Here is an 18,112-nt window from a genome sequence, read left to right on the forward strand (position 1 = left end):
TTGAATTTGGTTTGCTAATATTTTTACCTAGTGTCTCTGCAATAGTTTTCAGGGTTGATGCTGATGGGTTATTTTCCTTTTTTGTCCTATTGTCATGCAGTTTGGTATCAGAGTGTTCTAACTTCATAAAATGAGGACTTTTGACTGTCCTTAATAGTAGGTTTCTTCACATGTTTTAGAATTTAATTTTAGGCTCATTTCAAGTGGGTTTTGTTTCTTGACTTCTTTTCACATTTCATTTTCATTTCCACTTGGATCCACCTCACCTAGCCCACACTTCCCTGACCAACATCTTGTGACAGCTTCCATCTGGACCCTGGAATGTCATCCTGGACCAGATAACGGCAGTTTGGAGGCATCCTGACCTTGGTAACAATAGTTGGGGGGTCTCTGTCTTGTAGTGATCCTGAGGACATCCATGCAGTCTTAAGGCCAGTATGTGACTAGGCTCAGTTTTTGGTGGGGAGTTGGGTCTCCACTCCACATTCCTAGACCTTCATTGTTCTAGGACTATGGTCTCCAGGCAATGGTTTCTTTCTGCGAAATCTTTCTTTCAGGACTCCCACTCAGCTTCTGACTTCAAGTAACTTGGCTCCTGTCTGTCACCTTGGCTGTTCACCTGCTGTGCTTGCCCAGAGGAGCTAAGCTCCCTGCTGACTTCAGACAAAGAGCCCAGTGGGTCAGAGGCTTCCAGGAAGCTTTCACTGCTTCTCTTGAGCCAGACATCTCTTTTTAGCTTTCTATTTTTATACCTTATCTGTCATGGCTGTGTTCAGAGCTGAAGGCTGGATCAAAGCATGAACTCATTGAGCCGTCTTGTCCAGAACACTCTTCCCTATCTTCCTTGTTTTCAGTTCACTGCCTTGTTGCACAGGGATTTAAAGAAGCTCTTTCACTCATCACAACATCTTCTTATCACCTGAGTCATAAATGAGCAAAACAAGAAAGGGAGGGTTCAAGTGCCTCAGCTCAGGGTTAGTGACCAGATTGTTTACCTGCACAGCCAGGACCCCACACCGGGTTCCGGGTCTTTCCCATTTTAGTCCCAGGTCACACTCGCTGCCAAGGGACATGGAACACTGAACAATCATGACATTTGTTATATACAATTCCCTTGTCCTATAGCTGATGCTTATGATACCTTGGGCATTTTGTGATTTCCAAATGAGCAACATCAGAAGAGATAAAGTTTGATCTACTGTCACAACATGGATTTTCATTTAGATACTGTCACTCACACTTATTCTTCCTACTTAATTTTCTAGTCCACACTCTGACAGTCCAATAAGTTCAACCTGACTCAGCAAATGTTCACTGAGCTTCTGTCATACACAGGTGTCACCAGGGGATCCAGTCTGGTCTATGACTGGCCCAGAAAGGGGTGCCCCCCAAATAATGGACAAGTAACCAGTTATCCACTCAAGAAGTATCTGTGAATCCCTGTCTACTTGCTATAATCCTCACTGGTCCCAACAGAGGACTAAAGGCAAATGAGTTGGTAGAACTTGTCCTTCAGGAGCTTACAGCTGACAGCAGGAGAGGAAGGTCGATGTGACTCTCAATTACTAGCAAGTGAGGTAGAAAAGGAAGCACAGTATAATGGATCTCTCAAGGAGAGAGGAAGATGGCCAGACTGGGGTAAGAGATCAGCCTGGAAACTCTTGTTAGACTCCTGGCAAAAGTTGATACGTGCTGGCCTTTGGTGGGGCCTTCAGAAATGAAAAAAGAAGACTAGTTTTCAGAGCTCTGGAGGACAGAGTGCAATGGTCAAAGGTGACACCTTGTGCTGTTGGAACTGGTTGGGTTTAAAAACAACAATAACAAACGTAAGGGTAATGTTTGCACAGCATCTCTCCAGCAGGAAGGGACCACTTCTGCCAGAGATACTTCATGTGTGTTGAGGGTGGGTGAAGGCTGACAAGAGAAGGGGGTGGCATCTCAGCTCTACTGGGCAAGGTGGGTAAATTTGGACATACATCTGATTGGGTGCTCTCCACCCCTTCCATCTAAGAACTTGGTAAATACTGAATTAGACTGACCAGTTATCAAGAGATTTCTTTATTGAGAAAATTTTTAATAGGAAGGGTTTGAGTTCAGACTCGATATTAATTAGAATAAGGATTCAAAGACCAAGGGTGTCATCAAAATCTTTTCACTATGTACACATTTCAAACTTAAAAAGCATTTGGAATTTGCTCTTCTGAAGACTTCCTCTGAATATAGTTCCTCCAATCCTCCTCTGAGTCATGCCAGACACCACCTCTGATTTCTTCCTTCAGTCCCTGTGGAGGATTAATCCTCATTAATCCAGACTGCCTGGCAGAAGAGCCTGGTTGAAATAGCACAGAAATCATGACAATGGCTGTGGACAGTCCCATTTCTACTAAAAAGTGACCTTCACACACATTCCCAGAAAGGCTGCCTGCACTGGTTTCCAAATCAGGCTTGCCAATGTCCTTCCATTTCAGGGACGTGGGCCACAACAGTGTTTCTGTGTTATAAGGAATTGGAGGAACACCAAAATAATATCAGAAATGCAACGAACTGAAGAGATCCTAATCTTATTCCTGCGTTACCTTGTTCTTTGGCTGACTATAACACCCAGCACATTGTTACTTTCGTGATTTTAAATCCTTAGGCTTTAAAAGGATTATACATATAATCCTGCGTAAACTGGTCCGTTGGGTTAAAAAAAAAAAAAAGCAAAAACATAAGGGCAATATTTATATTCAAATGTCAAACACTGTATTTGTTGATTTAGTGTTCTTTCCTAGCAGTAAATAGCATTCCAGATTGTAATTAATTTATCATGTTTCTATCAGCATAGCATTATTCTGGGACAAAAAGGGGGTTGGGGGGGGCACACCGATGTTATTTCTTTTGGAAAGTCTTTCTTAATTGGATTTGTGTTCTTTTCATAACAAGGTGAAGGTTATGGTTATTTGTCAAATGCAAGGGCAGCTGTGATGCCTGACTTGGTGGGTTCTGGAGCTGATGTCTCATCTTCCTTGGGTGACTCAAGGGTGCTGAGAACTTGTGCTGTGCTCCCGGGATCTAGGTAGAGGCAGCTTGGACAACTATGTTCATGGACAGTCTTGCTGCCCACCAGTTGGGGAACACTCAGCATTTGTTGAGCGTAGTACACAGTAAAGACCCAAGACTCAGTCCTACAGAGTTGAATTGGTTTCACGGAAAAGATAGTCCTTGCCCTGCAGTTCGTAACGTGGAATCCACAAATCTCCCAGCACACCAGGGGTCCTCCCATCTCCTGAACTGTAGGCAAAATGTTGCACATCTGTGCCTTTGGAGAGATGGGAGGAAAGCTATAGCTTTTCTCAAATTCCCAGGAAGATTCCTGAAAAATTAAGAACACTTGTCCTAAAAGGATCAACAAAGCATTCACCCCTGATACAGCCGAAGAGCACATGCAGCACAGCGAACCGGCTGGGACAAAACACGTGCAGAAATGAGTTCCCAGGCATGCAAAGAGAAGGACCAGCCAGACAAGGGGCTTTGTCCTGGGAGGGAATGTCCTGGGACAGAAGTGACCCACTCGATACCTACAGACAGGCAGTATATTGAGTAAGTGGGTCCTGCTCATTGTCCTTGTCAGGGAGGATATGTTGTGGGAAGGCGTGTGGTAAACTCTCTAGCATGTCTTTGCAGAAAATGCAGCCCCGGCCATTGGTCGCTGTGCCAAAAGTGAGCATAAAGTTTCTAGATCTGTTGAGTTTTATAAGAGAAGCCAGACATCTTGATGTTTAGTATGAGAGATCTCAATTTTTTCATCTTGAAAAATGAATTCAGAGCTAAAGCAAACAGACTCTATGCCAAGAGGCTCAGAACTGGTCACTGACCCCACATTTTAACCCTTTGCTGAAGATCTGGGATTTGAAAATATCCTGGAGCCAATTAGGGGACAATCATCAACCTGTCTGGATGGGGGAAGGCCAGGTTGTGCACAAAAAAACAGAGGCATGACTTTTGCTGGTCTGGAAGCTTGGAGGAGCAGAGCAGTGGGAAATAAGGTCATGGAACTGGAATGGCCTGTACCCAGGTTGTGGATGGTTTCTTTTTGGAACAAGAGCAATCCTCTAGGGGGTGTTAGGAGAATGCCAGGAGACTGTGGCGTTTAAAAGGGATGCCCCTGGTGTGCAGGGTCCCTACACAAAGAGGAGCCCTGGGAGGAAACTGAGGCTAGGTTCCTACAACTGAGTGAATCAGATGGGGAGATGCTGGCCAAGGGAAGGAGGACAGAAGAGATGAGAGCACCATGTGGCCATCAGAGAAGATGCGGTCATGCCGAGCCACCTGTATGAGGTGCTGATGGAGCCATGGACAGCCTTGGCAGCTGTCCATGACAGCACCCCAGGTGACAGGCAGGGTACAGGGTGGGGCTCTCTGCCATCACTCTGCACCTCATCTGTCACCAGTGGGGTGAGAATGAGGACCTCAGTGCCCTTCCTCTTTTTGTCCTTCTGGGGGAAATACCGTAAGTGAGCACGTGACCACACTCTGGATATGCTCCACTGCTACTAAAGAAAGGTTGTTTGCCTTACAGGTGTTTCTCACTGACAAATGGGGGTTTCCAGGGGACAGTAGAAGCCATGGCATAGAGGGGTGAAAAAGCAGGAAGAAAGAGGGGTCAGGGGCCAGGGGCCAGGGGATATCCTGAAGCTAATGCAGGGGCATCTGGACACCAACAGAATCACAGCCAGGGGAAACAGCCAAGAAGTGTCTACATATCTTGGTCCAGAGTCCATAAGATCATCCTGAGTAGGTGGATTACACTGCAGACCAGTCCTGTCTGATGGCAGAGCCGTTCTCCCTCCTAGAGCATGTAAGCAAGGTCAGGAACATATGCACGACAGCCAAGTTGCAAAATGAGATAGGGGATTTTCCTAAGAAAGAAGGAAGAGTGGCTGGATCTCTGGCTTCAGGTGCTCCCCTGCAGTGAGGTGGGAACTCACAGAAGAGGAACGTAAACCCACTGAGAAGAGCAGGGGTCTACGCTTGCCACCCTTTCCCCAAGACCCAGCTCCCACTGAAGGGACCAAGAAGAATGGAAAAGGTGGAGGAACCAGAGAGAGCAGAGAAATGACCCACCCAAGGGCTATGCAGGCTGTAGCTCTATTGTTATGATTATTTTAAGCTTGGTCACACCTGTAAGGTGGGAGAAAGGTGAGTCTAGAAAGGTAGAAGCAGGAAGAGAAAGAGAGAAGGAGAAACCATTTCAAGAAACAAAACACAGTCATGGCACCTGGGTGGTTCAGTTGGTTAAGCAACTGCCTTTGGCCCAGGTCATGACCCCGGAGTTCCCAGGATCCGAGTCCCGCATCGGGCTCCCTGCTCTATTTCTCCCTCTTACCCTGCTCCCTCTAGTGCGCTCACACTCTCTCTCTCTCTCAAATGAGTAAAATCTTTTTTAAAAAAAGAGAGAAAATACAGTCTTTCTTGGCTATAATCATGTCTTATCATTACAAATAAGAAATGACAAAAATGGTATCATCATAATGAAATAACCCATCATCTGTGGGATGGAGAGAACCAGGAAGAGAATTAAGAGCGACACCATTCACATATGTCACACCTTTCGCAAACACTGCCATACACACTGGGTGACAGGTGACAGGTGGGCAGGCCCCGTTCCCCCGCCAGGGGACACAGTAATCTCACAGCTGGTGTGGGGTGCGCCCCACATGGTCACCTGGCCTGCAGGCTTGCCCTGAAAGGGCTGCACACAAATTTGACAGGACAAACTTTGCTTCAATCCACTATCCATTTCCCCCTAGTGTGGAGTCTTTTGTGGAAAGATGGGCAAAAAGAGACCACCTCCATACAGCATGCCCAAGGGAATTTCCAGATAAACTGTACGTATTTTTTCCCCTAAATATTAAAGAACATAGAGCTATTGCAAAAAAACCAAAACAAACAAAAACAAGAACAAAAACAAACAGGCAAAGGAAAATACAGAATAGTGTAAATAAGAAAATAGATCCCACATAAGCTACCACATAAGCCCAGCCGACAATATCCACACTGTGCTTTTTTAGTCTATCCGAGGTACCCTCATGAACCACTTTTTGTTCTGAGACATTCAGATTCTAGCTATTGCAAGAAAATCTACAAAGAACGGTTTATGCATAAAGCTTCTCTAAGTTTCAGACCCACCCCGCCGAAGAGACTTCGCAGAGTACAACTAACGCATCCAGGCCAAGGGCACTTTAGGCTTTCCCAGGTGTCTGGGGTGGGTTTGTACCGGTACCCACGAAACAGGGAGGTGCCAACTCGGCCTTTGCCGGCTGAGCTGAGCCCTGGAATGTCACATGCGTCGGCGGACCCCTCTGAGGACTTGCTCCCCAGGACAGCACCCAGCCCAAGACCCAAGAAGGAGAGTGAAGGAGGAAGACCAAGCCGAGGGAGCATCTTCAGGCTCTAGATCAGGAACCTTCTTCCTCTGCTTTCCGCCTGCAGAGCGTGAGCCTGGACCTCATCCCCCAGAGCTTCCACGGGCCTGTCATTTGGAAATGGCCCGGGGCCCAGCCTCGCCCCCCCCCCCCCCCCCCATGCTGTGGGCAGCGGCTGTGAAATTGGCTAGCAGGTCACTTGGGCCCTTGTGCAGTTTGCCCCTCGTGGCCGGTCCCTCCGCCCCCAACGACTCTGGAGTGCCCCGACCAAGGCGTGGGTAGCCCCAGCGACTGACTCCCGCGGGCGGGGACCGCACCTATCCCATGCCCAGCTGCACTTCCTGCTCAGAGCTGGACGCCCCCCACCCCCACACTACATAATTCTGGCGCTTGGTTGCGTGGACACAGCTCAGGTGGGGGATGCGGCTAACAGGAGTCTGCTGGGTTGTGAGCGTCTTTGAGTTACTGTTGGGAGCTGTTGGAAGGGACGTTTGTCCTGGCTTTTGGCCGCGGGTGGGGGTCTCCCGGAATGCCTTTCTCTTGCTTCTCGCCGGCCCACTGCAAACTCCCACGGGAAGGTCTGTCTGTCTGGCTGGCGATTGTAGTAATAGGGACTTTCTGCCGACCCTGAGCCTACCCGGCGCGATCCGAGGCGCTCGGCTGGGCAGAGGAGGGCCGGGTGGGAGGGGGCTGGTCTGGGGTGGGTCGGGGGGCCCGGGCTCAGCCTGGCGGCGCGGAGACAGGGCGGGGCGCCCGCGGGCTCCGGGAGGCCCCGCCCGCCCGCCTGCCAGAGCTGCCACCCGCCGGGGAGCGCGCCGCCTCGGGCTCGGCCGTCTGTGTCCTGCGCGCGGCCCGGCGGACCCCCTGCGCACCCGGCCGCCTCGGCGCCCCGGACCCGGTAAGTGCACGCTCGCGCCTCCCGGCTCCGCGCCCCGCGCGCCGGCGCCCCAGTCGGGCCACTCTGATGGGGGCTCCAGGGACCGGGTCTCAGCCCCCGGGGCCGGAGGCGCGGCGACCACCCCGCCCGGGGAGACCGGACGGGACGGAGGATTCGGCCCGCTCCTCTCTTCTCTCAGCGGGGCTTCACTTAGAGGCGCACGCGTGGGGACCGGTCTTACCACCAAAGAACAACCACATTTCCCCGTTTTAATAAAACCTCAGACATTCTTGTAGAAAATTTGGGAACTACCTCCAAGGCCCAAAGAAAACTAAAACCGCCCAAGATCCCAGTCCCCTCTCCGTTTCAAAGACCACCATCCAGCTCAGGCGGTACCTGCAGATACATCCGGCCTCAAAGGGAACTTTTGAATTTCTTGACCAGGAAGGTTCTTGGGCCTTGGCATCTCCCTGGGGAAAAGGCATGGGACGTGGAGTACATTGATGGTATCTGCTCTTGACTGTAGTAATTGGGGAACTTCTGGAAGAAACTTGACCGAGTAGCAGCTCTGTGTATGTTCAGGATCTGTATCACCTGTTACATTGTCTCCCTCCCACCCCCAACCCCAGCCACCCCGGATTTTTCAAACTGCTGTATGTGAACTGTTTGAGGCCCCATTTAGGTTTAAGAAGGAGCTTCTAGTTCCACTAACGAAAGTCCTGATCAGTAACCACTGCTGTCATTTACGATCCTGGTGGTGGGGAGCTTTGGTGTGATCGCACAGCTGTTTAAATTCATATGCGGTGACTTGCCAGAAAGCATCTTGACTCTGATCTGTGGATGGCTAAGGAGGGGGCCAAAACCCGCTTTCTGTGATCTGTTTCATAAGCCCATCAGAGGCCAGTGAGGGATGGTTGTGAGGAAAGCGTTCTCCCTTTTAAGAATATCCCTGGAGGTCTGGCTTTGGACTGGCTCTTAGAAATTGGATTGTTTTGAAAAAAAAGTACACTGTAAAGACATCAGAGGACTCAGTCTTGTCATCTTAAGTCTCTGACGGTAGAGCTGGTGGTTGGGGCTTTCTGGTAGTCGAATGGGACATTTACTCATTCACGCATTCCCGTATGCCCACCTGCATGCCATGAATATTTATCGCACCCCTACCGTATGCCAGATGCTGATCGAGACCTTGAGATGCATGCAGAAGAACACAGGCACACAAAAGCTTGAGTTTCGGTGGAGAAGACAAACAATAAGCAATGGACATAATAAATAAGAAAAACGTATTAGCATAGTTTAAAGTTTAAGTAACATGGAAAAAAGAAAGAAAAAACGGGATAGGGGTTATCAGGAGTGGAGAAGGGATAAAAATTCAGCCATACTGTCAACGAGTACTGACCGCCTTAAACCTTTTTAGGAAGAAAGTAGGTTGTGGATACGTATGTAACTATGTTAATAATACCAATTTTAGGAACCCTAGGTGGCTCAGTCATTAAGCGTCTGCCTTCAGCTCAGGTCATGATCCCAGGGTCCTGGAATCGAGCCCCGCACGGGGCTCCCTGCTCAGTGGGAAGCCTGCTTCTCCCTCTCCCACTCCCCCTGCTTGTGTTCCCTCTTTCGCTGTGTCTGTCTCTGTCAAATAAATAAATAAAATCTTAATAATAATAACAATAATATCAATTTTAATATACAAAATAAATAATACTAATAAAATACATAAATATAAATAAAAATTGTTTACATTTTATTATATAAAACCAGACTATATTGAAAGAGGTTTTCTTTTGGCTACTTACCAATTTCTTTCACGAGTGTATTATACTTCATTGGTTATTTGCACTCAACAATCACATTGCGTTTGTGTTGAATCTAATACTTTGCCTCCCCCATTTAATTCAGCAATCTCTTATAGAACGGTTCTGCATGCTGGAGTGGGGACAAGGTGAGCAAGACAGTCTCTGACCTTCCTGAGCTTCTGGAAGGAAATGCCCAGACAAGTCCATAAATCACTGTGAAACAAATTAGAATATGGGCAGTACAGTCAAGGCACCAGGTGATCAAAGGGGGAGAGGGGCATTTGCACCCAGGTTGGCATAGGACTAGGCGTTTGGAGGACCAGTAGAATTTTGACAAGCAAATATGGCGGTCACGCCCCTCTTGGAGAGAGAGCAACAAAATTTAGAGGTAGCAAAGTTATGGGTTTGTTCCACGTCTCACAGAACCCTGTGGTGTAATCGGGGGAGATTCCATTATGCTCAGTTTTTGGATAAGAAAACTGAGGCTCCTCAAATTTATTTAGGTTGCTGAAGGTGATAGTCCACTTGCCCTCTTTCTGTGTGACTTCAGCTACCCTCCAGAGTCTGGGAATCCTCCCGTCCATTCTCCATGCCAAAATGCATGTCCTTTTTCCCATACTGAGTTTGGCTGGGTCCCCCTCACCAGCTCGCTGGGTCACGTTGCCATCCTTCACACCCTGGAAGGGTCTGGGGGCCCCTGTTGGCTTTTTATCTGCTTGGAGGTAAATATGTCTCCAGAATTTGTCGAGATAAAGATGAAAATAATTGACAGTGGCTTCCAGGGAAAATATGCTTGCAGAATTCTTGACGCAGTAAGATCATATTTACCCAAATTAGGCTAATCCATAATTGGCTTTGCCCTAATTCTGCTTCCTCAAGCACGTAAAGCCTAATGATGATGTCAGGACTGGCTGCTCTTTGAGGAAATGCTTAAAGAATGCTGTTAAGATGATAGGAACGTGGGGCGTCTGGGTGGCTCAGTCAGTTAGGCATCTGCCTTCAGCTGACGTCTGATTCCAGGGTCCTGGGATCGAGCCCCACCTCGGGCTCCCTGCACAGCAGGAAGCCTGCTTCTTCCTCTCCTACTCTCCTTGCTTGTGTTTCCTCTCTCACTGTCTCTCTGTCAAATAAACAAACAAAATGTTAAAAAAAAAAAAAAGATGATAGGAACGTTACGCCTGTTTACTAAGATAAGTCAACTGAGGCCCAGTGGAGGCCTGAATTCAGATCTCCTGGCTCTGAATTGGACACCCCCCGACCCCCTCCCCAGCATCTAACACTCTCAGCAGAAGTATGGACGGAGTCAGCCCACAGAAACCTTCGTTGCTCAGTAAATGCTTGAGCAAGAAGGCAAGGTGGCAGGGCTGGGAAATCTGTTCTAAAAGCTTCCAGGCTGTTATCAGTGCTGACAACGCACGGAGCTGGAACATGTGAGAGAAATGCAAACGGGGGTGATGTGTGCCAGCACCATGTGACATCCCTCACTGCCCTCTTTTCCTCTGGGTGCAGCTGGGGACCTTCCAATCCCAGGGTACTGGAGACCCAGTTGGTATGTGTGAGCTTTGGAGAAAAAAGAAAATTGTACTAACCTTGATTAGGGGCAGTATCTGTTCTGCACGTGTAGTCTCAAACCCATGCCAAAGCAGACGCTTCTAGAAGCCCTCTCTTTCTAGACCCACTAAGGCCAGTTTGAGAATGTTCAGCATGAGTGGGGGCATAAAACAGGTTGTGTTTAGAGTTGGACCTCCCCGGTTCCTGCTGCTTGCCACCCACCCCCAGCCCCCTCGTCACTGTGCAAGCTACAAAAAGTAGGGAAGGGGGTCTTCTGATGGCATCTTCGGGTCCCAAGCCAGTCCTCATTTGGGTAGACCTGGTTTTACCTGATATAAATGGCCAGGTCCTCAAGTTCCCTTGACCTTAATTCTAGAATCCATCTCCTTTCTGCAAAGTCCTGAGAACTCCTTATTCTGTACTAATAAAATGTGAGGTCATGGCTACAAGATTACATTTGAGATGTATTTCTGATAAGAGGCATGACCTTGGGCAGGTCAGCTGAACTGTGTGGAGCCCAGTTTCTTGTAAGTTAAAATTGCTGGCTTTGTTGCTCTTCAAATCCCTGTGAGTCCAGTGGTCTGAAACAGTGGCCATTGGGCAGTGCGTTGGCATTATAATGGAAGTGAACTTGGAGAATGGGACATAAACCCCCAGCTGACATGCAGATTGAGTTCGTTTACACCATGCTGATTATTAAGAGGGCATTGCCAAACACATTTTGAGACTCATTACCCAGAACACCACGTGACCCAGCAGGCAGGCCTTGGGGGCACAGAGGGCATTTCGCAAAAGCAATACAATGAATTAAATGTAAAGTAAGAAGGAGATTTTTTTCTTTAAAAATTCAAGTCATTACTTGAAAGGCAGTTAATGAACTTGACTTTTCGGGTCTTTTGGAAGCTGTATCATTTAAGGTGTCCGCGTGAGTTAGGTGGGAAGCAGCTGGGCTTATGGTGAAGACTTGAGAATTTCTCCCTGTGTCTCCTCTTCAGATTCTATCAGGGACGTAGAAGACCAAAAAAGAAAATCTAAAAAACAAATGAGGTTTTGAAAAGTACTTTATGAAATCATTTCTCTTATCAAATTCTTCCTGGCACCTTGCAGTATGAAAAATTGGTCAGTTTCCTAAGGTGCCATAGTCCGGTAGGTCTCAGCCTTAGCTACAAATCAGGATCACCTAGGAAGATTTATGCCAGAAAGGAACCCAAAGCAAGGACCGCACAGTCTTTGGAGGGGGGAATCTGACCATCAGTACTTCTCTTAAAGCTCTCCAGATGATTCCCATAGGTCACCAGGCGGGGGTCCCCAGGCCAGCAGCTTCAGCAGCACCTGTGAATTTGTTGGAACGCAAGTTCTCAGACCCCACACCAGCCATTCTAGATCAGAAACTCTGGGAGTGGAGCCCAACACTCTGCATTTTTAGAAGGTGATTCTAAAGTGTGCCGGGGCACCTGGGTGGCACAGTCGGGTAAGCAACCGACTCTTGGTTTCAGCTCAGGTCCTGATCTCAGAGTCGTGAGATCGAGCTACACGTTGTTGGGCTCTGCACTCAGGGCAAAGTCTACTTAAGACACTCTCTCCCTCTGCTCCTTCCCCCACCTAAAATAAATAAATCTTGGAAGGAAGGAAGGAAGGAAGGCAGGCAGGCAGGCAGGCATTTAAAGCGTGCCAAAATTTGAGCACCACTACCTTAAAGCAAGACTGAGGATGGTTGGCCTGCCAGGTTTTTCAACGCAGATGTTTCTGGTTACCTCCTCTGGCCATAGGAAAGTCCATCTCATTTTAAGTAACATGTCTTCTCCGTGATCCCACACATATGAATTAGGTGTAGAAGTTACTGTTAAATTCACTTGCTCTGTGGCGCTATTGGTTCTAAACCAATTAACCTCTGGAGGTTTTCTACCATCATTCTATTTTTTTTTTTTGAGTTTTTATTTGTTTATTTGAGAGAGAGAGTGCGCACAAGCAGGCGGAGCAGCAGGCAGAGGCAGAGGGAGAGGGAGAAGAGACTCCCTGCTGAGCAGGGAGCCCAACATGGGACTCGATCCCAGGACCCTGAGATCATATCCTGAGCTGAAGGCAGCTGCTTAATGACTGAGCCCCCCCTCCTTTTCCCCCCAAAGATTTTATTTATTCATTGAGAGAGAGAGAAAGCATACACACAAGCAGAAGGAGGGGTGGGGAGAGAACACAGGGCTCGATCCCACGACCCTGAGATCATGACCTGAGCCAAAGCCAAGAGTCAGGTAATTAATCAACTGAGCCACCCAGGTGTCCTGGCTGATATTTCTTAAAAAGCTGGAAAAACCAACGCACTCACCCTCAGGACCCTAAGTGGGCACCGCCATGTGTCCTATGTTACATCGCCGTCTCTGCACGCTGGGTCAGTGATCCAACAGCTCCAGATGTCAGTGATGTTTCTCCCCATTTCCAAAGAGAAAAAGACTGAACAGGTCTAAGGAACGTGACCAGAGTCATGTAGCCGGAAAGCAGGAAGGCCAGAATCCAAACCTTGAGTGGAGGTGTAATTCCAACAATGGGTCTCTTTCTCCTCCTCCACTTCTGCTCCCTGAGTCTGGGCTCTCAGAGGGAGACAGTGGAAGCATCTGTTCATTAGATACTCAGGTTATGAAGAATCAGGTGTTACACCATCAGGAGGTATTAAGGAGTTCAGGACAGCTCCTCAGCTGCTGCGTGCCAAGCACCAGGCTAGGGAAGCTGCGGGGCACAGGGTGCAGGACAGGGATGATGACTGTCGTGAAGTCAGCAGGGAGCACAGCAGCCTTTATGGGCATGCTTGCTGGTGCTAAGCCAGCCCCACACATCAGAGAAGGCTGAGCTGGACTCAAAAGCATGAGTAGGTTCTGTGGGCCAGGAAGGAGGGGCTGCCTCTGCTGGAGACGTGGAAAGTGGGGGTGATGTGTACAGGGCTGGGCAAGCAGCCAGCCAGGCTGGAGCATAGCGTCTGGGCAAGTGACAATAGTCAAATAAGAGGGGAGGCCAGAGTCCTTGCATTTGGCCCCATATCCATGCCGAAAATGGGGTGTTTCACCCTAAAGGTAGGGCAGAACCTGGAAAGGCCTTTGAGCCGAGGACCGATCTATTGGTATTTGCAGTGGGGTTGACAGGTTTTGGGGTGGGGGGTGGGTACACAACCCCTCTGCTCACTGAGGCGCATGGCAGGAGGGGTGTGGCTGAGGTGGAGGGGCCTGGGGTTTGGCTGAAAGTATATGAATCCTTGGCAGGTCATGGGGCACCCAGCTCTGGCACTCAGAAGGGCCCCTGGGGTCATGGCCATGTGGGGGATCCTGAACGGCAGGTGCAACCACCCAGGGAGAGGGCAGAGTGAGAAGCAAGGGCCAACAGGAATTCTGGGGTGCACCGACATCCCAGGGACAGGTAGAGGGAGAGGGGCTTAGGGCAGGTACCAAGCATCTCCCCCCAGGGCTCTGTTCAGAGGTTGCAAAATTTAAGCCAGTCCTAAGAAACAGCTCTAGATTGACATCAGTCCTGGTGAGACAATGTGTGATGTCACAGCCCCCACCCGAGCTGGGAGAGGCTGAGCCCGCACCACCCCTCCCACCCTGCCCAACCATGTACATCGGAATTTCTCTTTCCATGGGGTTTCTGACCAGCAACTATGGTCCCAAACCGTCACCCTTAGTTTCAACAGCCACTCCAAGGTGTCTTGAGTGAATGTTGCTCACAATGGCTTTGAGAGCCCTGAGAATTGGGTGAGGCCTGGGAATCTGGTCAGCCCTCTGTAGCCCCTTGTGGGTCCAGTTTCACGGGAGGCCTCATCAAGTTGGCTCTGGGTATTTTGTCTCCCAGCGAGGCCTAGAGGGCGGGGGGTGGTGGTGGCAGGATGGAGGCCAGCATGTTCTCAAAGATATGAATAAAACCTGTTGAGCTTATCAGTGACTCATGAACCCCCTGACAGAATTCCAGAGCTTCTTGGAAACATAAGCTCTCACAGTTCCCAGGCCTGTTCTCTGGGTTTTCGGTGATGCCGACATCCAGATTGAAGTGATGGGGATACTGTCTCTTTCCACATGGCCTGTGAGAGCCACTCAGCACAGGACAGGGGGGCAGGGAGGGGACCAACACAGCACAAGCTAGAACACTCTGGCCCTTCGAGGCCAAAGGCCAAAAAGCCACAATGGAAGGAGGAGAAGGAAGGAGAGGCAGATATGTAACCCTGTACCACTTACCCATCCTAGCTCAGGCCACTATGACCAAATCCCACAGCCTGGGGGCTTACACAATAGACATCTGTTTTCTCACAGTTTGGGAGCTGTAAGTCTAAGATCAAGGTTCCAGAAGGGTTGGTTCCTGGTGAGAGCTCGCCTCCAGGCTTGCAAGTGGTCGCCTTCTCATAGGGTCCTCATGTAGGAGAGGGAGATTTCCCTCTCTTAGTAGAAGGCCATGGTCCTAGCAGGTTAGGGTCCCACCTGTGCAGCCTCCTGTAACCTGACTTAGCTCCTGAAGACCTCATCTCCAGGTGCAGTCCACTGGGGCTTAGGGTTTCCAGATGTGAACTGGGGGACTAAATTCGGTCCATAGCACATAAACTAAAACACACACACATAATCCAGGGTGTATATTAGAGGAGCTCATACTGGCGCTCACCCGTGGAGGTAGGCGGTGGGAGAAGTGAGTGGAAATAAGAGGGAATCGTGGCTCCTGGGTGGCTCAGTCGGTTAAGCGTCTGCCTTCAGCTCAGATCATGATCTCAGGGTCCTGGGATCCAGCCCCGCATTGGGCTTCCTGCTCCGTGGGAAGCCTTCTTCTCCTTCTGTTTCTGCTGCTCCCCCTGCTTGTGCTGTCAAAAAAAGAAATGAAACCTAAAAAAAAAAAAAAAAAAAAAAAAAAAAAAAGGAAATCAATTGATTGGTCAGTCAAGAGAGGCTCTGTGCATGGGGCACCTGGGTGGCTCAGTGGGTTAAGCCTCTGCCTTAGGCTCAGGTCATGATCCCAGTATCCTAGGATGGAGCCCCCACATCGGGCTCTCTGCTCAGCGGGGAGCCTGCTTCCCCCCCACCCCCCTGCCTGCCTCTCTTCCTTCTTGTGCTCTCTCTGTAAAATTAATAAATAAAATCTTTTAAAAAAGAAAAAAAAAAGGGGAGAGAGAGAGAGAGAGAGGCTCTGTGCAGGTTCAACTGGGCACCTGCCGGGAACTCGGGTGTACGTCCGGGCCCTCCTCTGCCCGGAGAGGTCACAAAATGCGCATGTGCGCGCGGGTCTGGGCCACGACACCGTTTCCGATTTCAGATTGCACTTCTCTTTCAGAACGTTTTCTCGGCAAGCTCGAGCCCCCGCAGCAGAAAGTAGAGGCCCGGGATGGTTCCGCCCAACACCACCGCGCTGACGCCCTTCCTGACGGCGCTGTGGCGGCTGGGGACGGGGGCGCCGGGCGGCAACGTGTCGGGCGTGGCGCGCAGGTCGCCGCGCAGCGAGGACGGCCAGCTGGCCGCGCTCTACATCCTCATGGTGCTGGGCTTCTTCGGCTTCTTCACTCTGGGCATCATGCTGAGCTACATCCGCTCCAAGAAGCTGGAGCACTCCCACGACCCGTTCAACGTGTACATCGAGTCGGACTCCTGGCAGGAGAAGGACAAGGCGTACTTCCAGGCCCGCGTCCTGGAGAGCTGCAAGGCGTGTTACGTCATCGAAAACCAGCTGGCGGTGGAGAGGCCCCGCACGCACCTCCCCGAGATAAAACCTCTGTCGTGATCCCACGGTTGGTTGAAGCCGGACCGATTCTGCCTGGCGATCTGGTTTTTCTCATCCCGTGCCTGGTGTGCTCTTTCTGGTAGCGATGTCGTTAGGGTGTTTTGCAGATCGTAAAGGGTGAGGGGTTAGCTAGCTTCATAGCACTGTTCCTCTGCAGTCCCATTCCTTCCCTGGGGACTGCCAGCTGCTCCCCAGTGTCTGTCCCTGCCTTGTTGATTTTAGCAGCAGTCCTGAGATCACGGCCTCTCTCTGAGAAGAGCTCTACTTCCCAGACTCCCTTGCAGGGTCCTAGCAAGGTCACGTAGTGACGTTTGGGCCCATAGAAGTGGGATTCTTGAGAAGGAAAGGGTGCGTCCTCCACTTCCCTTTGTCCCGCCTTCCCAGTGGCTGGGACGGGGATGTGGTAGTGAGCCAGCTGTGACTCTGGAAAAGGACAGCATCCTCAGGGATGGCAGAGCAGCGAGAGTCTGGGCAACGTCGTGGGGCAGTGTCGCCCTGCCTTCCTGCTCACCCATCAGCTCAGGCATTATGGGAAACAAACTAACTCTGACCTTCGTTAGACCCCTGTTATTTTGGTTCCTGTCAAAATAACAGTCAGTATCTGAACTAGTATCCTATTTTATAGGACTGAGACCAGACGCATAATACTCCCATATTTATCACAAGCTTACCCCCTGCCCTAGTCACAGGACAATTCCACTCTGCCCTTGTCACTAACGCCCTTGCTACAGTGACTCTGGCCTCCTCTTCCTCCCTCCCTCCTGCCCCTCCCCTACATCAACCCTTCACACATACCCCCTCCAAACACACACACTTTCACACCCACACGCACATGCATACCCACAGAGGCACACACGCGCCACAGAAATACACAAAGAGACACTTCCTACTCACACGTGTTAATCTCAAAATAATTCACTTCCTATAGGACTGAGATGCTGGAGAAAAAATTTCCACTTCAGAATGGGTGCCAAGGGGAGAGAGGGGTGCACCTGCCTCCCCAGAACCCCAGAGAAAGAGTGGGTCTGGGTAAGTGGTAACACATGGCATCAAGGGGACAGGGCCTTTTGAGACGATGTGCCCATCGTGGTTGAATTGTGTCCCCCCGAGAAGACATGTTCAAGTCCTAACCTTGGTCCCTGTGAATGTGACCGTACTTGGAAAGAGGGCTTTTGCAGATGTCATCAGGTGAAAATGAGGTCCCTGGGGTAGGCCCACATTCATTATGACCGATACTCCTATAAGATGTGGGAAATCAGGTCATGGACACATGGGGAGAACCCTCGTGAAGACAGGTGGAGACTGGAGTGACCCCTCTGTGAGCCAAGGATGGCCGAGGACTGCCGGCCACAGCCAGACTGGGAGAGGCAAGGAGAGTCTCCCCCTACAGGCTTCACAGGGACGTGGCCCTGCCACACCATGGTTTCGGACTTGGGGCCTCCAGAACTGTGAGATGAGGAGTGTGTCATGTTTGATTTGGGTTCTGTTGGGACGACCACAGGCGACTCAGACAGTGTCCCCCCCTCCCCCCCGCTCTGCCCCCTCTCCCAGAGATAGCAGTTTTCTTGGCCATTCTCCTCCTCATCAGACAGAAGATTCTCTGGGAATCATCCCTCGAAGATGAGAGAGGAGGAAAAGAATTAGGGGGGAGGCATGTGGTGCTGGGGCCATTGCTCAGGGCAGTGGAAGAAAACCCACTTGGAGTTCCCTGACCTTCGAGAATCGCAGACAACACGCACCGTGGTTTC

General features: G+C 50.1%; 1 protein-coding gene across 2 annotated transcripts; it reads left to right on the plus strand.

Annotated features, from left to right (window-relative positions):
- The first annotated feature begins 7,191 nt into the window (after window positions 1-7,191).
- On the plus strand, window positions 7,192-17,894 carry KCNE1 (potassium voltage-gated channel subfamily E regulatory subunit 1). Of its 2 annotated transcripts, XM_032865379.1 has the most exons (3): window positions 7,192-7,305; window positions 15,921-16,371; window positions 17,293-17,894. In XM_032865379.1, the coding sequence occupies exon 2, from the start codon at window positions 15,972-15,974 to the stop codon at window positions 16,362-16,364; it is 393 nt and encodes a 130-aa protein (XP_032721270.1). In that variant the 5' UTR covers window positions 7,192-7,305; window positions 15,921-15,971; the 3' UTR covers window positions 16,365-16,371; window positions 17,293-17,894. The 2 variants fall into 2 exon arrangements, with proteins under 2 accessions (XP_032721270.1, XP_032721269.1); XM_032865378.1 differs by having other exon boundaries at window positions 15,921-17,894.
- The last annotated feature ends 218 nt before the right edge of the window (window positions 17,895-18,112 follow it).

This window comes from Lontra canadensis, unplaced genomic scaffold (assembly GCF_010015895.1).
Source record: "Lontra canadensis isolate GAN:19392208 unplaced genomic scaffold, GSC_riverotter_1.0 scaffold29, whole genome shotgun sequence".
Lineage (NCBI taxonomy): Eukaryota > Metazoa > Chordata > Mammalia > Carnivora > Mustelidae > Lontra > Lontra canadensis.